The following is an 18438-nucleotide window of genomic DNA, read 5'->3' as shown; positions in this document are numbered from 1 at the left end:
TCTCTCCGTGGATTCCTTGGTATGGCGAACTTCATGTCTCATCGTACAAGTGCAGGAACAATAGTTGAATGTGCGGTCGCTGGCAGAATAGTTCTTGAAATCGTTTTTAGCACTATCCATGTCAAGGCAACTAGCTGACTGCGTGACATGGAGTAAGGTTCGAGATGTTAGCTTTACCCCAAGACGTAATTGTGGGCTGGAAGGGTGGTACGTCAGATCCTCTGCGCATTGACCACGCGTCCGATAACGATAAGGCTGACATTTCTTCTCCTAAACTGGACACGGCACAGACAATCCTCATCTCCAAGCCGGCCTCGAGTCCTCCTGATACATTTCCGCTTGGAAAAAACCCGGCACCCAATGCGTTTGAAACTTTGAATTCTCGTCGCTCATTTTTTGTCTGCAGTCTTGGCTCTCTTGAGTCCGCCTTTCCCTTTCCTTGCTCGATGACTCTTTCCCCTTTCACCAACGACCATGGACGGTGATCCCAAGGTCGAGTCGCAGCTCGACTCGTTCAGCTTAACCTTCCCTCTCCCCTATCGCATAGGATTCGTCATTGTTCTTGGTAGGTTGCGAAGGAACTGACGTTCAGGATCCGCCACTAACCGCACGATAGCCGTCTGGGGCTGGGGTGTCAACCTGCATTACCTACACAAAGTCAAGATCGATGTACCCTCCCTGATCCGATATCCCTCTCGGTCGTCCCCGACACAGCCGGCGCATCACCTCTCGACGTATCGCCTCGCGACCGTCCTCTCGACCGTTTTCTTCCTCTCGATATCGACGTTCTGGATCTTTACCCGACGGACACCCTCGCTCGTCATCGAATATGACTGGCTGCCAATGACTTACCTCGTCGCCCTCGCGGCCCTGTTCTTCGTTCCCGTCCGCAATTTTTCGCAAGGCGGGCGCTCGAGGTTCCTTGCTACGCTCCGCCGCGTCAGTATCGGGGGACTGGCTGAGGCTAAGGATGGAAAGTTTGGGGACATCCTGCTTGCCGATGTGTTGACGAGCTACTCCAAGATACTTGGGGACTTGTACGTTGTGCTATGCATGTTCTTCACGCCGGCGGGCTCTTCGACTGCTCGGCCGGACCGCAACTGCGGTGGCACAGTCATGGTGCCGCTTATCATGGCTGTGCCGTTCGCAATCCGATTCCGGCAATGCATCATCGAGTACCTGCGAGTCCGACGAGCGCCTTACAAGGAGTCGGCGGGCTGGGGCGGTCAACACCTCGCCAACGCCACCAAGTACGCCACCGCCTTCCCGGTCATCATCCTCAGCGCACTGCAACGAAGCGTCCCGGCCGACCAGCCGGCGCCCGGTCTGAACAGGGCGTGGCTGATGGCTGTGCTCGTCAACTCCCTCTACTCCTGGTACTGGGACGTCGCCAAGGATTGGGATCTGACCCTGTTCTCGTCGGCGCGCGAGCGCAACAACCCGGAGCATCCGTTCGGTCTGCGCCGACGGCTTGTGTTCCAGCAGCCGATCATCTATTATGGGGTCATTGCGATGGACCTGATGCTGCGCTGCACATGGACAGTGAAGCTGAGCGCAAACTTGGACAATTTCACCGACTTTGAGAGCTGCATTTTCTTGCTGCAATCGCTCGAGGTGTTCAGACGATGGGTTTGGATCTTCTTCCGGGTCGAGACGGAGTGGATTAGGAACAACACGACAGGACTGGCGGTTGACGACATCTTGCTGGGGGACTACCAGGGCAAGTACGATTCTGACGAAGACTAAGAGCCGAGCACGACTTCCCCAGGGAGATGGGGGACTTGTAATTTACGTGTGTGATTATGGATGTTCGGAGTTAATGGTCTAGACGTGGCCTAGAGGCCGGCGGGTTTGTCAAGGTCCCAAGGGACTTTGGCTCATGTAAGAATTTGGATTTATTTCATTTCATATTAAGTATCTCTAGACTTAAAACGACTAATCCACCAATTGGTCACTAAGCGCATTCGCCGACCCATTGGGTGCCTAGGTTGTCATGTTTGTGAGCATTGCCCCATGATGACTGACTGGTCTGCGATGCGACGAAGGAGGGAGCCTCGCCTGCGGCTAAGTGAGTGTACAGCGGAATCCCCCACCACCCGGGGGGGGGGGGGGGGGGGGCGATATCCCTGTCGGCGATCTGTCTAGACTGCCAGTCAGTGGTGCAGGACAGGGACAGGGCACAGAAGCCAAGCTAGGGATTCATCGTGCATCGTTCCCCAACGACGTCTCTTCTCTTCCCCGAGACGACACCTCAATTCTCTTCTTCTTCACTCGCCATTCAGCACTTGTAATCTCGCGGCACCCACCCCCGCCTCTGGTTTTGTCCTCTACATCAGGATCCGGAGCAGAGGCACAACAGGTCTTGAGAAAATAGGCATTTATTCCTAGATGGAACGACGACATCTCCGTGCCCGGGCGGAGCGGCCGCGTGGTGGGTGGGTTTGAAATTCGATCAAAGAGGGGGCAAATGCAGCAGATGACCGGACAATAAGAGGGACTGTAGCTGCTGTCGTGCAACACACCACGATGGACGCTGCTGCAGCTCAGCAGCAAACACCGGATTCTTCGCAGCAATCCGCGCGTCCCCCCCTTGTGCGACACCGACAAGAGAAGTCACTTGTTGCCAAGTCGGATTTGCCTCGTGACTGCGTTGTCGTCAGCTTTTCGGGTAGTCTGCCCAAAGCCACCACCACCAGCTATACCAGCTACGCGCTGACAACGGACTGGCGGGTCGGCGAAGTCGGACGGACATCCAATACTCGGGTGCCCGTCCCGCGATTCCTTTCAGCGAGCCGAGACAGCGAGGTCCGCAATTCGTGGTTCAGCCCATCTCCCCGGGGCGTGCCCTTGTTGATCCGGTGTAGGTTCGCCTCCTATAGACGAAAGGCTGGACTGAGCAATGATGGCCGGGCCGCCGGACGGTCAGGCTAGCCTGCGCCTACGTTCGTCTCCAGCCAATAGATGTTTACGGACACCCCGTCCGCTTCTGTAGTGCAATCATCTCAGAGCAGAGGGGGGTGGGCCTGGCATGCCACCATCACGGGAAACCCACCAGAGGAAAGCTCGACTTTGAGTTACATCATCTCTTAGTCCTACTTCACTGTTAGAGGCGGCGTCCATCTATGGGGCTTCGAAGGGAATCGTAGCATACAGCTAGAAACAATCGACGAGCGGCATGGCCAGAATAACAGAAAACCAAGACCTCATACAAGCGCGCAACCGCCCCCGCCCACCCGGCTGTCGAGAATCATCTCACATGCCGCCACCGATGGGCGTGTCAAAGCATGGAAAACGAACGGCCGGCATTTTCAGCGTCCGTTTGCGGCTTGGGTGGGGTATCGTACGCTTGCTGCTGCGTTCCAGCCACCATGTCAGACCGTATGTCGCTCCTGGGCTAGGATACACTGGAAGCTCAGCCCTCCTCGTTATTCTTTCGAGAACCCAACAGCTCAGCCTTTTTTTTCTTTTCTTTTTTCTTCTTCTTCTTTTTCGAACAATTTAATGGTCGCTCAGAGGACTCAATGTTCCACCTAAAAGATGACCGTCAATTACCTATACGCAGGCAGGACATCACAATCAACACCTCCCTCCTAGTGTCTTGGACTTTTGGCGGCCGCTCCCCAGGAGTTGACCTTATTTTCGATGAGGGTGGCTAATCCCAACAAAGACGACCATGGTTGATTATGGTTAAACAAAGACGTCTCCCTGGGTACAACTAGCTGCACCCTTCGGCGGGGTCGGCAACATCTTTCCGCTGTTCAACACTCTTCGCACCTGGTGCGTGCCAATCAGCTTGACTCTGTCAGGCTAGCGGGATGGGCAATATCCAAATGGCATCCTCGTATGATTTTGCAGAGGTGCTAATATAGTTCTCGCCTGACCTTGGCAAAGGAAACGGCAAAGTTGAACTCGTCGCCAAACGCTAACATGGGGGAACAGGGTCTTGCTACGGGTGTCAGACATCAGCTTTTTGTCAATGACGCAAACTTGCCTTTGACCCTGAATACGTGGTGGCTCCCATACCGAAGATCTCTTCCACTTCAACAGCTTGTGGATGCTGCACTTGTTAATCCTCCGAGAAACAGCAGAGCCGGTGCTCCCCAACTATTTACCAACGACAAAGGTCCAGACAGTCACGTTCCTTCCTCTCCACTGAATAATGTGCTTGCCCGCGTTCACTGATGGCTCATGTCCCTCTCGGCCGCGTGGCGACGACGGGATGTATAGTCCGTTAAGGTGGGATAGCAGGGTCGCTAGAGAGAGCAACGTTCACAGCTCTACCGCTGCAATCCAAGTTGTGGGTAGATAAGCTGCATTAGAACCTGGGCTTGCAGCTATCGCCCGCGCGCCGTGAAGGAAACATAACCATCATTCCAGTAAGCCTTTGTATGAGTGTGGGTTACTAGGTGGCTTCATTGGGTACTATATCTGTGGCACACAGTCAGAGCCGGCAAACAACGTTACGCATGTCAGGGTGTTGGATACGCGTGGCCTGGGGCCTGAAACTTTTGTTCTGCAGCAATATAGATGGCAAGACACAGCCTCTCTCTCGCTCTCTCCTTCTCTCTCTCTCGGCCGCTAATCCCATACAAAACGGCTTCCAATCTTCACCAACAGTCCGTGACGGGAAGGGCACATTTTGCGAATATATCGAGCTTATGGAGCGGACCTAAGGCGGAACCCACCCGTCGAAGCACTATCGACACCACTTGGCGTGTACTTTTCTTGCCCTCCCACGACTCGTCTTTGTTTAGAGAGCTATTGGCTCTGAGCGAGCCATTCCTAATCCAGCAGTCAGCAACAACAAAGAATATTCGATCTTGATTCTACAAACCCAGTCCCCTGGCCGCATTCGACAAGATCGCCTTGGCGGTGGCTTTGTCAGTGTACCGGTAGCTACCAGTGGCATGGGTCATATTGCGCCAGACTCCCGTATTGCGTCCTGACGACACCTGCTCTTCTCTCTCACCCTCTCCTCTCTCCCTCCCCCGTCAAGCCTTCTGACCAACAACCGTTATCTCGAAATGCCGACAGATAGCATGGAGCCCCGGATCATACCCCATCAGTTGCCGCCTGGTATGGAGATTGCCATCCCGCCAGGAGGCGAGCTGCCTCCTCAACAACCAATGGGCACATATGGGAAGAAGCCGCTTCCACCGCTGCCTCCTATACTACCAGGCTTACGCCGTCAGCTTTCGGCCTACTCGTTCATCTCGGCCATGTCAGGTGCATCAAAAACGACGACAGGAGATTCATCGAGGTCACGAAGCCGCGAGAGGGCAACGCCGTCGCCGTCGCCGTCACCATTGACAAATGACGAAATTGAGCAACTTGAGAACGATATCAACGCAATCCTCATTCAGCACACACCGACGCCCACCTCACGGAGACTATCGGAAAACCGAAGCTGCTCGCCCTACAACCGCCGGCCAGAGTCCGAGATTAAGAGCTTCGCCGCTCGACGCCTGTCAACTCCGATAACGAGCTACTGCACCCTTCACCAGTCATCCGTTAAGATAAAACAGATAACCGGGCTCGACCTCGAGTACAAAGGCATCAAGAAAGCCCCACCCCGGCCGCCGCGATCACCCATAGCACCAGACATGGCGATCCTCGCGACCCCCGACAACTCCGGCAGCGTCCACAGCGCGGAGAAGCCGATCTCGGCATCGGAACCGGCTCGGACGCTGAACATGATTGACGACGATGACAACGACGACGACGACGACGACGACGAGGACGATGAGTCGGATGCGGAAAGTGTCGAATGGGACTTCAGCCCCACTGCACGGAGGCGCATCCCGTCGTGGATACCGGCGTCGCCGGTGCCACCCCGGGTGGAGATTTCCGACTTTGACCAAGCAAGTCCGCGCCGCCGCGACTCGGAAATCGGACCGCTGAGGTCACCGGGCATGCACCATTTCGAAACGCTCCCTGCCCGACGGAATAACCACATGGAGGTTAGCTACGTGGGAGCCAAGGATCTGTACCATGCAACGGCGACATCGATCGCAAACTCGACACAGAAGAAGTTGGCAATGGCACAAGCTAGCATCGACGCAACACAAGATTCGGGCCTGCCGCCCAAGACCAAGATGAGCTTCGCGGCCAAGGTGCTCCAGTCCGGCAGGAAGCGGCCGCCCGTGGGCATCAACACCATGCCGCAGTCGCCGTTGTCCCTGGTTGCCTCGACAAGCTCCAGCACGAGCAAGCAGTCGCCGGAATCGGGACGGCCGGACATGCACGCTCACTCGATGGATGACGACCGTATGCGGGCCAAGTACTCGGACACGCTGTTCCGCGTCTTCGGGCGGAGCGGCGAGCACCGGAGAGCGGCCTCGGCGGACGACACGTCGCCCGACGACGCTTCGCCTCTGGCGACTCTTTCGGAAGCCGGCAGCGCGGTATCAACTCTCGCGGTGCCGGACTCGCCCTTGAGCAAGATGGGCAGCCGGCTATCGGTTCAGGTTATAGCGGCGCAGTTCAAGAAGACGGCCAGCTCAATGGTGCTATCAAAGGACGAGCGGCGGAGGGAGAATCTCAGACAGAGCATCCGGGTAATACCGGAGGGGGGCTCGCTTTAGCACGCAGAAGCGCAGCGTATAGACGGCGTCGGCGTAGCGTTTGGAAAGAAAAGGGTCCTGCGGGGCTAGGTGATGCACACTGCTTGGCACTTCTGCGTGGGACGCATCCTCGCCCGATGCTTGGGATGGAGCGTATATCTAAGGGAAAACGTACTTGAAGGAGGTGGTGTCACCTCGGCGTTTATGCAATTTAGCGTTGTTTGTGGTATCGTGAGAGGGTGGGGGCGTTCGAGAGGGATTATGGGAAGCGTCGTCTTTTTTGGTTCAGTATCGGAAGGAGGAAGGAAGCCTGCATGCTGTGAACCCCCACGATCCAGAACAAGAACGAATAAGGTAATGACGGATATGGGCTAGAGAAGAAAAGGGCCATATGAACGTCTTACCACTGAGTATATCGACTACCTAGGTACACGAATAATTAGAGTGTTGAAAAAAGAAAAGGGAACTGTTCATACAGACATGAGAGTCCGAAAGCGCCCAAAAGTCGTGTGACGTGAACAGCGCCCTCCGAGCATCGATAAGGTAATTGATAAGTAATAGCGGGTAAGGGTCCTGTCCCGTAAAATGCCAATTAAAAGGCTTTGTGGCGACCAACCCGCACCCGCACCCACACCCGCACCCACACCCGCACCCACACCCGCACCCACACCCGCACCCACACCCGCGGGAGAGCCCCGTGTCCGCCGGGCCGCCGCCTACCGAGCTTCAGTCATCTCTCATCTGGCGAGACGGTCGATGAGAAAAGGGGCCTCTTACTTTGGCTTGACCGGCAACGAATGAGGCAGTTACTGGCGGTCCAATGACTACGTTCGTATCTTCTATGTCCCAGCCGATCCATCATCATTGGATCTTTTCGGAACATTGCTCGCTGGCTGCAGCCTGTGACGATCGGTCACTTGCGCGGGTTGGCAGACACTACACTACACTATGTATGCCCTAGGCGGTTCGAGATATCTAGACCGACCCCACCCCCGCAATTCGACTCGGCCTTTTCCCTCACTTTCCCCAAGACATGTTCGCAGCAGCATCGGAACTGTCTGTCTGTCCTCTCTCTCCAACCACACGCACACACACATACACAACTGCAAACCCCCGAATCTGCAGCCCGCTATTCATCCGTCCCTCTTCCCTGCCGTCACATCTCAGCCAACCACGTCCCACGTCCGTGACCTTCTAGGCAAGAACACGCGCGCGCACGACCGCCCCGACCTGCCTGCTGCTGGTCGCTGGACGCCGAACCTCGCTTGCTCGTCTTGTGTTCTCTTGCAGAGTCTGGGCCCTGGACCCGGGACTCCAGCCAACCCTACACACCACCCCCCTCTTTTGCTCCCATCTCTTCTGTCTTCTTCCCTTTCCCATATCCTTTTCCCGTTGGTTGATCCTACTCTGGGCTCCCGCCATCCGCCTCCCCTCCCCTCCTCCCCCACCCTTGATAGACATAGGACCGAGAATGAGCCAAGCGGCCGCGACGGACCCCTCGCCGGCCCCAACCTCCCCTCCGTCCTTCTCCGAAGACGCAGCAGCAGCAACGACAGGAACCACGACCACCGCGACGGCGTCTCCAGCCCTGCAGCAGCAACACCAAGATCATCAGCTAGACGAGGCCACGCCGCTAACGGCCCAGGACGTCCACGAGATCACCGCCCACCTCGCCGCAGCCGCCAAGCACCCGTCCGCCGCTACATCTGCAGTGTCTCCCTCGCCCGCAGCCGGAGTAACCGCCGCCACCACTCCTGCAACTCCTTCTTCTGCCAGCAGTAAGAGGGGCGACATTGACGACAGTACCGCCAATCCGAATCCCGAAGGTGTCCTGATCCTCGACGACGACGACGAAGAGGTTACGAGCTACTGGGATGCTGAAGCCATGGCTCCTCTAAACCCAGTTTCTGCGGTTAGTCATTACCCTCGCCCCTCTTCCCGAATCTTCGTAGCAGTTAGTAGCTGGGCTATATGCTAGATGCACCTTCGATGCACCCTCCACGGAACGGTGCAACTCTATTACCTTTTCCTTCCTGTTTTCTAGCCTATCACTACTTTTGTACCATGACTCCCCGAATCTTGCTCTATGCTCACGCCTCCCCCTTCTCACCATTTGCTATGTATACCCTCATATTGCTGCATATGAAGCGCCGTGTTACCCCATGAACTCGAGATTCGGTGCCTGTTTCCTTTCCTTTCCCTTCCCTTCCTCCTCCTTTCCTCGTTCTCGCCGTTTCCTTCTCGAATTTATAATACATGTCACTAGCGTCGTCATGTATCTTTGCGCGAATAGGATGCTGATGCGCTCAAAGGCGGCCATCTCGCGACTGCGTCGATATGTCCCACCCGCCTTCCCGCTCTGGGACCGTTTGCCAGTAAGCCGCCGCGCGGCGGTCTTGATACTTTTGTACGCGGACCGCAGGGGCGATTTGCGAGTCGTCATCACAATGCGCGCCGCGAGCCTGCGGAGCTTCTCCGGGCACGCGGCATTCCCTGGTGGAAAGGCGGATACAATACAAGAGACACCGTGTAAGCCTGCTGCCAACCCGCCGCCCTGTCCGCGTCCACCCACGCGGAAGAGAGAGGTCTCCGAGACGGGGAGAAGACGGAGAGGCTAATGTGTAAACTGCGGGACAATAGACGAAATAGCGAGACGTGAAGCATGGGAAGAAATAGGCCTCCCCATGGACGACGCCCGCATCCCCAAGCCCTTCAAGATCGAACCCCTCTGCTACCTCCCCTACAACCTCGCCCGGACGGAGCTCGTCGTCCGCCCCTGCGTGGCCTTCCTCCACGCCGACGAGGAGCCCGACGAGAACCCCAGCCCGCTCGTCGAGGAGCGCATGATCCCGCGCCTGGACGCCAAGGAGGTCGCCGCCGTCTTCTCGGCGCCGTTCCAGAACTTCCTGCGGGCCAGGGACGCGGAGCCGCACGGCAACAGGGCGCTGCCGCCGGGCCACTGGTACGACGGCAGCTGGATCCAGTGGAAGGACCACCCGTGGCGCGTGCACAACTTTTACGTGCCCGTCGACGACCAGCGCGTCACGACGCCGGGGAACGCCATGGAGGCGGACCACCCGCAGAGCAACCTCGCGGAGAAGCTCGAGGAGGACAAGGTGGGCAGGTTCAAGGTGTGGGGGCTGACGGCGCACATGCTCGTGGACGCGGCGCGGATCGCGTACGGCAAGGAGCCCGAGTTTGAATGCAACTCGCACTTTGGAGACGAGGAGATCATCCTGCAGGCTGAGAGGGAGGGGAGCCTGGTCGACAAGAAGAGGAAGCGGGACGAGGCGGCGGCGACAGGCACTACGGAGGAGAAGGCGGAACCTGCGAAGATGTAGGTCCACCGTTAAGGGGCGATCACCTACGAGGGGGGGGGGGCATGGAACATGATAAGACTGGGCAAGCGGGGGAACGGGGAGCCCGCTATGGTCCCCTCCCCCCTCATTGTAGAAAAAACAAATTACTAGAGAGGCTGCAGCTAAAACTGATGCAGCGGCCATGATGAATAAGTCTTGCTTTCATAATGTATATAGTAGTCCGAGTGTGCCGGCATCTCTCTGCTTCCCCGCTCCACCCTATATCACCCTCCGCTCGACTCGCCTCGCCTGCCTTCGGGAAGGAGCTGCGGGAGCTTGATGCTATTGAAAGAAGTAACGCCCGTAAAAAGATACGCCGCCGGTGGTGTTTGGAAAACGATAAAAAAGCAGTGGATTCAGAGGGCATGTCTATTGGTGAGATTCTTGGTGGCTGGGCTTCCCCAGCCCGCAGAGCCATCGGTGGGACGGCTCAGTGACAGGCGTTGTCTTTTGTCGACGAGGTCGTGCTTCCGAACAAGGCGTAGCCCACAAACGCGCCGACCGCAACGGCGACCATGACCCAGCCGTTATATGTCATGAAGACGAGCCTGGATATGTCAGCCATTAACTCTTTCTCTCCCCTCTCCCCTATCCCCTCTGCCCCCGCTCTCGTATCTACGGGCCGTGGTCTGTCGAACGATTCTTTCGCGTGCGACCGCATGATGATGCTGCTGCTGCTGCTCCCCATTCGAGGCACGCACAAAAGCAAAAGACAAACCAGACATCGGGGAGAGGCCAGAAGGTTGGGGTTTTCACTTACATGAGCATGAAGGCGTAGAAGTTTTGTGCGGCATAGAGGGCAGCCTTGAGGAGGTGCGCGCTCTTGCTGGCCTCGACCTGTTCGCGTCCTGTCCATAGGAAGGGGGTTGTCTCAGTAACGGTTTCAGCGACGCCTCGAGAGACACAGGACTCTTAGCTCATCGTGCGCTATCATATTTTGGGGGGATTTCAGGGTCTGTTTGCGCCCCCCGATGTCCCCTCTACGACGGTCGTTGAAAGAGAGGCGCTAGGTAGGGGGGCGCAAGTTCAAAGCATGATGGTAGGGCGCGAAGAGGGACGAGTACGGAAGCAAGGAAAGAAGGGGGGTTCTTGGAGGGATAGGTATGTTGGATGTGACGTGTACGTGTTTGCGGTCGTGCAACAAAGGAGAAGACTTACTGGGGAGGGATTCGATGCGCTTGTTCACGGAGTTCTCGTAGCGGCGGGAGGCGGCGCGGAGGGCCTCGTAGCCGGCGGCGAGGGCAACGACAAGGAGGAGGGAAATGATGAGGCCGGACGTAGAGCGGACGTGCCACTGACGGAAGACGATGCAAAGGTTCTTGGTTTCCCAGGTGAAGAGCATCTGGAGAGAGGGATCGGGGTTAGCCGGTTCTCGAGGTTCGGGGAAGCGGGCAGCAAGGGAGACGGGACGGGATGTGTAGCCCCCGGCGAGAGGGAAGCTCCCGAAGCTCTCTGAGGGTCTGACGGAGAGGAAGAGAGACACGCGTATGTGCGCGGGTTGAGCTTACGTTCATGCTGCACCGGTCGCCCATGCCGCCGCCCATGCCGTTTCCGCCCATGTTGCCGTGATCCATGGCGGAGTGGTCCATCATGGAATGGTCCATGTGGGAGTGATCCATGTGGGAGTGGTCCATAGTGTCGGTCGGTGCTGGTTTTGCAAGCGGTAAGATTTTGTTGTCGGGTTGTTCGTTGGGGAGATTCGAGCGTGAGATGATGGACGAGGTCGATGTTGTTTGTTGAAAAAAAAGGGGAAATATGCGACAAGACCAGAGGAGCTTCGGCCGGGGGGAGAGTATGAGGTGATGTACGGGAACGTAATAGGTAGCTTCGATAACGCAAGATAGGGTCACAGTGTCGCAGTTTCGCGGGGGTGGGAAGGGGTTCGGACCCGGTGGGGCGGGAGCTAGGGAGATAGACAAAAGAAGAGTGGGTAGAGAAAAAGAAAGATCTGAAAAGGTTTGGGCCTACGGGTAGCTCTTTTGAAAGAATGACAATCTTCTTCGTACACGCAGACGTGTATCGGAAAAGGCTGCCGAAACTAAAATCGGGTGAAGGGTGGCGGCCCGTGGCTTGAGGAAACTCGCTCAAATGTGCGCAAGTCAAGCGGCGAGATGGGATGTTCCCTCCTCGTCGCCTCTCTTTGCCTATGCTCCTTTCCACCGGCTTGAGTCGGTGTGAGGGAAGAAGCGGTGGGTAGCGGTCATTGTTACTAGGAGCCCGCTGTCTGTCTAGCTGGTGCTTTCGACACGTCGCAGTCGGCCACGCGGGAAGGAAGGATTTACACGTAGGTTGGTAGGTACCTAATTTAGGGCGAACCGCTGTAAGCCTGCAACCCGCTGCCGGACTGGACCCCGTGACATGTTTAGCAACCCCCGAGGAGAATTCGCCAATGTCAAGTCAGAGAGAAGCATCGGGAGGAAGGGATGGCGTGAGAGTTACGTCGTGGCGGCCAGGGCGTCGTTGGCTCGTCCGAGGTGATTTAGGAGTGTGATCACTCCCATCTCCCGGGCCCTTTAGGCTGCTGTTGCTGCTGCTGCTGCATCTTGCAGGACGCAGCACCTGGCCTGGTGATCCCCGGCCTGCGAGATTGACAGATGCACGACTCTCAGCGCTGCGAGGCGGCCAAGTGACGGATAAGGCGGGGCGGGGCAGCGGTGCGAAGGGTTCCCCCTCACTGAGGCATGACGAGCGTCGGTCGGTCACATGGAACTCTCGTCACGCCTTTCCCTGCAGCAGCCGGCAGTGGTATCCAGGCATTCATTCCTGTTGCTCTCTGCCAGCCGTGGCTCCATGCATGCGCGGCTTCTGGTAGGAGGGTCGCTTGGGCGCTTTGAATTTCTGATGCGTGTGGATCGCTCTCGGGTTGCTCGAGGCTGATCTGCTACGGCTCGAGTTGCCGATGATTCACATGAGGTATGAAGCCCCGGGCCCTCTTACCTCCGTCGTGTTCCCGAGATGGAATTGCTCCGGTGCATTCGGGATAATGAGTCTGCAGCCGCTGGGCTCTAGGGTTACGGGCGGGCCAGCGTTGAACAACAGTGAGTGGCCCCGAGGTTGACGCCGACGGGCCGCCCGGACTAGGACGACTTTAGCGGACCAGAAGGTTGGTAGGTAGCAGGTAATGCCAGGGTATTTTTGAAACCGTCTTGTCATGTCACCGAAAGCCTAAAGAATTCGCGCGCTCAAGCTCATTCGCCACGGAGGGGCTGATTACAAAACATTATGTTGGCCTGACTTCATCTCTGGCAACCTGCAGCACCCGAGTCAACATATTCCTGTGCCCCGAGACCCAGTCTTCACGAAATCGCAGCGATTGAGAGCAACAAAAGCTTGCAGTACCAAAACTGCTTTCAACTCAAGTGGCTCGCTGTCATCCTCCACCATGCTTGGACCCCCTGTCAACCTGCCCAAGTGGTGAGTAGCGACTCCAGAACACCATGATATGACTTTTTGAGGCTATTCGCGCAACCCCCCACTTCGACCAGGCTTGACTCAGGCTAACGCATGCCACATCAGGCTGGAGGAGAACTCCCACCTCCTCAAGCCCCCAATCAACAACTACTGCGTCTACAATGACGACTTCACAGTCATGGTACACTTTCCAACTACACGTGCCGCTGTTCTGTCAACTACACAACGAGTTGCAGTTGGCTAACCCCGCTCCTAGATCGTCGGCGGCCCCAACGCCCGGACGGACTATCACATCAACCAGACGCCCGAGTGGTTCTACCAGTACAAGGGCGCCATGATGCTCAAGGTCGTCGACGAGGGCGTCTTCAAGGACGTCATCATCCGCGAGGGTGACATGTTCCTCCTCCCCGGAAACACCCCGCACAACCCCGTACGCTTCGCAAACACCGTCGGCGTCGTCCTCGAGCAGCGCCGCCCTGAGGGCTCGCTCGACCGCATGCGCTGGTACTGCGAGTCATGCCGCGACGTGGTCCACGAGGCCGCCTTCCACTGCACCGACCTCGGCACCCAGATCAAGGCCGCCGTCGAGGCCTTCAAGGCCGACGAGCAGGTGCGGACGTGCAAGAAGTGCGGCGCCGTGGCAGAGGCGGCCCCGAAGCCCGGGTCGATCAAGGATCCCAACCTTGAGTGATTCATCTGGCAGGGTCTGTGAGGCGTGTGCTTACGGTGTTTTAGGTGGGGGGGGAGTGTGTTGTAGGCGAGCAGACAGTCTATGTAATAAGAGTACATGCAATTCGGTTGATCGAGGTCGAGACATTTTCTCGCACCCACCGGCTGAGACCCAACATGACCTTTTCAGTAAATTGATGCAAATACATCGCTCATAATATTCTATACACCCGACTCAGGAACGTCAAGTCCGCCTACGTCTCGGCGAACTGGTACGAACTGGGAGATTCCTCGACGCCAACCTCAATCTTGGCCTCGGGAAGCTCCTTGCCATTGACACGGAGACCGGCGTGGATAATGTCTCCGGGCACGGCCGGGCCGACCCCGGCGGGAGTGCCGGTGAGGACGATGTCACCGGCCTCGAGGGTCATGACCTTGGAGATGTCGCTCAAGATGCGGGGAATCGGGAACAGCATCAGGTTGGTGGAGGCGTCCTGCTTGGTCTCGTTGTTGACCTTGAGGAAGAGCTCGATGTCGTGAGGATCCGGGATGGCGGACTTCTTGACAATGTCACTCATAGGCAGAAAAGTGTCGAAGCCCTTGGCGATGGACCAGGGAAGACCCTTCTTCTTGGCCTCGTTCTGGGTGTTGCGCGCAGTCATGTCGATGGCAAGCGCGTATGCTGCGTCATGTCAGCAAGCCCTGCGGTGAGGCGCTGGTGTCTCGGTTTGATAGGACATACCCTCAATGGCATCGATGGCGCCTTTGTAATCGTCGGGACTGAGGTCTTTGACCTGCTTGCCCATAATGAGAGCGAGCTCAACCTCGTAGTGCATGTCGACGCCCTTGGGCCTCAGCACGGGGCCGGCCCCGGGGAGCAGGATGGAAGAGGTGGGCTTGAGGAAGAAGAAGGGCTGCTTAGGGCGGGCGCTGTTGAGCTCTTTGATGTGATCGCTTCGGATCGTAAGTTAGCTGTCTTACTGGTGCTGGTGCCGTTGAGGGTGATTGACTGGTCACTCACGCATAGTTGCGGCCGATGCACATGACCTTTCCGGCCTTCTTCAACGAGGCGGCGGTAGCCATTGATCGTCTAAACACCAAGGACATCTTGAGTTATGCACCGCTATTTCTTCTCTTTTGGAGGCTCTCGTCAATATGGACTCTTTTATGTCAGCGTGGGATGTTGATAACGAGCTCGGGATGGAAGCCGAAGCGATGCCGGAGCAGCATCGGATAGCGAACACTCGGCTCAGCGACCACCGGGTGGGTCTGTCATGCTTAGTCAGGGTCAGCATCCACTATGACGGAAAAGATGCTAGGTAGGTAGGTAGGTACCTATGTAACGTCGGGGGGAGCTGCCGGCACAACGGAGGTTTGCCAATGCGGGCTAGGCGCTTTGGGGCTGGAGGATGCGTCAATCAGCGACCAGCTAATTAATTACATACGGTACATAGTATGGCAACCACACCAAGGTCCTGCATCCATCAGGGCGGGGGAGGAGCTTCAGATGGAACGGCGACGTCGCGGAGGCTCCAATCTAATCTGATGCACGTGGGATCTTATTCGAAGGTGTTCTTGAGTCAATGGTTTCCACTAGCCCGGTTGAGGAAAGAAGAAGGACAGGAACCGATCACTTTGAGGGGTTCAACAGTGAGGCGGTGGTCAGTGGCAACCGTCCACTGAGGTTTGCCACATATTCCAGCAATCACTTCAGCGGATTGGAAGGACAGGGAAGGGCCCGGGGTAGCGTGCAGTGCGGTTGAATTGCTCAACGTGGGGGAAGGGAAAGTGTCACCCTCCCCCGCTTCCTTCTTCTTCGATGACAGCACGGCGACCCTTCCGCCGAATCCGATCGCCAAGAACCAGTTAGGACCCCTTTTCCCTGCAGTCCAGGCACCGGCCTTCCTTTCTTAGGTACCTATGTCTCCGGCGGGGTAATTCTCTCTCTCTCTCTCTCTCTCTTTCTATATTTTTATTCCCATTTTTTAGGGCCACATACAACCAGACCTTTTATAGCCTGCCCAAAGTATCTGTTTATTAGCATCTTTACCCAAGCTGTGAGACGCTTCTTTGAGCTACGCAAACTCACAAACACACGAATAGAAAAGAACGACAGCTCCTGGTACTCGCACACTCCGCTCTGGCCCTCACCCAGCTACGCGATTCTCAAACCTGGCACAATCAAACCTCTCCTTCGGCGCCTATGCCGCTTTGTCTTTTTCCGAAGACTGCTTTCTTGGCCTGTCTTGGACCGAACTAGAGTGAATGACGGCGTGGGTGGGTTCCGTGTTCCGCTCCTGTCAAGTCCCACTCTTCCTCTGATTTACTGCTACGGATAATTGCCAACGTATCCACTCCAGATACTGCATCGGTCAAGGTTTAATTACCCAATCCTCCATCCTTCGCACGCGATCATCCGTCCAAGGAGAATCTGCACACGCGCTGCAAACGACGCCATGGAGAGCCTCCAGCTGGCGCAGATGCTCGCCGATCTGAGCAGCCTCAAAGCGGCGGTTCGTCCCCATCTCCTTTTCCCAACTGTCTTTTGTCTCAATCTCTCCTCCCGCGCGCATTCCCTGGCTTGCCCATGTAGACCCCCTCCCCGCGTTGCGCTCTGGCAGTCGAAGAGGGAAAAGGGAGTCGAGCGGGGGAGGGCCGCAGTAAACTTTTTGAGCAACTCAGAAACAGGCTGTCTACTGGAAGCTGACGATTTTTTCTTCTCCAATCTCAGGAACCCAATGCGGCAGCAGCCCTCGTCACAGCGAACAAGGCCATCGAGACCGTCGAGAGGGCCGGCACCAACCCCGCCGGCGCCGGACAGGCTAAGCGGCCTACCGATGAACTCCGCCGCGCACACAGCTCGCAGACCACGCGGCCGGGCACAGGCAACGTCTCTCCCGGCCGCATCGACAAGTTCGGCCGTCGTATCATGATGAGCCCGCCCGTCTTGTCACGCTCCAACTCGGCCCAGGGCTCTTCCATCCCGGGCACCCCAAAGAGAGAATCAGAGGTACGAGGCGCTATCCCGCCGCTGCTGCATCAGTCACATGAATCAAGAGCAGGACAGAGTGCTTACACGACGGCTGCTGAACAGGGCGAAGACGATCTGGACCGGGCATCGACGCTGATGGCGCTGTACGAGATCCGCGCAAAGCTGAAGCAACAGGACAACAGCAGCCTCATGAAAGCGCGCGAGAAGATTGCCGACCTGGCCGCGCGGCAGCAACAGCAACAGACGGCTCCGGCCAAGAAGGAACCCGAGAAGGTAACCTCCCGGTTCACGTTTCCCAAGTAACGACATCGACAAGCAAGCAAGCAAGCAAGCACACTCCTGCTTCGTTTCACATCAGCGGCGGTACGGCGTTCTGGGAATGATATGATCTGTTTTACTTTGGACGAGGCCCGGCACAAGGGACAATAAAAGTTGCGACGAATCGGTATTACGGGCTACGATGGGTTCTCAGTTGGACGCTGGGTATACGTTTTGCGTTTTTCTTCATGATTTGTTTTTAGCCGGTTGGCAGGTACACGGAGATACGGCAAACCAGGGATCGGTGCACACTTGTTTCTCGTCCTTGATCTGGCTATCGGAGGGGCGCTGAGCAGAGTCTCGGGACAATTGGGGGGGGAAAGCGCAAGGGTCACATCTAAGGACTTGGCCACCACCGATATATTAGGTTTCACAGCGCTTGCTAATATCATGGTCTCGATGCTGATCTGATCAGTGCAGGATTTGTGTATTAATAGAGAATTGTACCTCCTAATATCCAGGAGACATCTCAGTTCCACGGGGTTGCAGCACAACGCAGACCGAGGTGCAGTGCAAGAGGGATATGTGATGTGGAGTTAATTTATTGTGCCGATGGCTTCAGGAGTGTCGGTCATGGGAGGTGGCAAAGACCGAGAGCATCAGACTGCCAAGTCCGGCGGCGTGCTGGGTATGTTGCTGAAGTCTCAAACAACAAGGCAGAGAGAGAGTTTGGGGGCCAAACCCAACCAACTTCGTCGAAGCGCCTAGTGAGGAAAAACGAGCAGAGTTGGCGCCAGAAGTTTAGAAACAGTCTTGGCGGCAAAGCCGAGCAGTTGGAAGGGTCCCGTTCGGATTGCTCTGTTGAGCAACGATTGGGCGGAGGAAGAAGAAGAAGAGAGAGGGGTACAGATATATTAGCCAAATTCACCCAATCGGGCTCGGCTGTGCCCTCACAGCATGTCTATATTAGGCTGAGCTTTCGCACCAACGAGCCAGTGAGAGCGCCGTGTAGCAATCAAGTTGGGCGAGTCTGCTCATGATTTAGAGTTGCCATTAGGATGGCCTCGTTGAGAGATTTGCCTGGTTGCAGCTCCCCTGCGGCGGGGGTGAACCAGCGCATCCCGGTGGGGGCCGGCCACGCGCAGAGTGGAGAGGGCCACATCAGCACCTGCCACCAGCGGTCAAA

The 18438-nt window shown here is 56.8% G+C and overlaps 7 protein-coding genes across 7 annotated transcripts; 5 read left to right on the top strand and 2 right to left on the bottom strand.

The window, feature by feature from the left end:
- Positions 1-474: 474 nt before the first annotated feature.
- On the top strand, positions 475-1746 carry GLRG_01424 (EXS family protein; the record flags this gene model as incomplete). The annotated part of the gene is made up of 2 exons (XM_008092109.1): positions 475-565; positions 617-1746. The coding sequence occupies 2 exons, from the start codon at positions 475-477 to the stop codon at positions 1744-1746; spliced, it is 1221 nt and encodes a 406-aa protein (XP_008090300.1).
- A 3278-nt stretch (positions 1747-5024) lies between these two features.
- On the top strand, positions 5025-6584 carry GLRG_01423 (uncharacterized protein; the record flags this gene model as incomplete). Its single annotated transcript, XM_008092108.1, has 1 exon — positions 5025-6584. The coding sequence occupies one exon, from the start codon at positions 5025-5027 to the stop codon at positions 6582-6584; it is 1560 nt and encodes a 519-aa protein (XP_008090299.1).
- Positions 6585-8034: 1450 nt separating this feature from the next.
- Positions 8035-9904, top strand: GLRG_01422 (NUDIX domain-containing protein; the record flags this gene model as incomplete). The annotated part of the gene is made up of 3 exons (XM_008092107.1): positions 8035-8475; positions 8876-9092; positions 9204-9904. 3 exons carry the CDS (start codon positions 8035-8037, stop codon positions 9902-9904), a joined length of 1359 nt encoding a protein of 452 aa, XP_008090298.1.
- Positions 9905-10352: 448 nt separating this feature from the next.
- Positions 10353-11556, bottom strand: GLRG_01421 (ctr copper transporter; the record flags this gene model as incomplete). The annotated part of the gene is made up of 4 exons (XM_008092106.1): positions 10353-10470; positions 10683-10770; positions 11081-11264; positions 11431-11556. 4 exons carry the CDS (start codon positions 11554-11556, stop codon positions 10353-10355), a joined length of 516 nt encoding a protein of 171 aa, XP_008090297.1.
- Positions 11557-13304: 1748 nt separating this feature from the next.
- Positions 13305-14024, top strand: GLRG_01420 (3-hydroxyanthranilic acid dioxygenase; the record flags this gene model as incomplete). Its single annotated transcript, XM_008092105.1, has 3 exons — positions 13305-13336; positions 13439-13514; positions 13590-14024. 3 exons carry the CDS (start codon positions 13305-13307, stop codon positions 14022-14024), a joined length of 543 nt encoding a protein of 180 aa, XP_008090296.1.
- A 232-nt stretch (positions 14025-14256) lies between these two features.
- On the bottom strand, positions 14257-15109 carry GLRG_01419 (fumarylacetoacetate hydrolase; the record flags this gene model as incomplete). Its single annotated transcript, XM_008092104.1, has 3 exons — positions 14257-14684; positions 14745-14956; positions 15024-15109. The coding sequence occupies 3 exons, from the start codon at positions 15107-15109 to the stop codon at positions 14257-14259; spliced, it is 726 nt and encodes a 241-aa protein (XP_008090295.1).
- A 1349-nt stretch (positions 15110-16458) lies between these two features.
- Positions 16459-17297, top strand: GLRG_01418 (uncharacterized protein; the record flags this gene model as incomplete). The annotated part of the gene is made up of 3 exons (XM_008092103.1): positions 16459-16515; positions 16734-17012; positions 17097-17297. The coding sequence occupies 3 exons, from the start codon at positions 16459-16461 to the stop codon at positions 17295-17297; spliced, it is 537 nt and encodes a 178-aa protein (XP_008090294.1).
- Positions 17298-18438: the final 1141 nt, after the last annotated feature.

The sequence above is a fragment of the Colletotrichum graminicola genome (genome assembly GCF_000149035.1).
Source record: "Colletotrichum graminicola M1.001 genomic scaffold supercont1.4, whole genome shotgun sequence".
NCBI classification, from domain to species: Eukaryota; Fungi; Ascomycota; class Sordariomycetes; order Glomerellales; family Glomerellaceae; genus Colletotrichum; species Colletotrichum graminicola.
The sequence above is the reverse complement of the archived record's forward strand: the minus strand, read 5'-3'. Positions and strand labels throughout refer to the sequence as shown.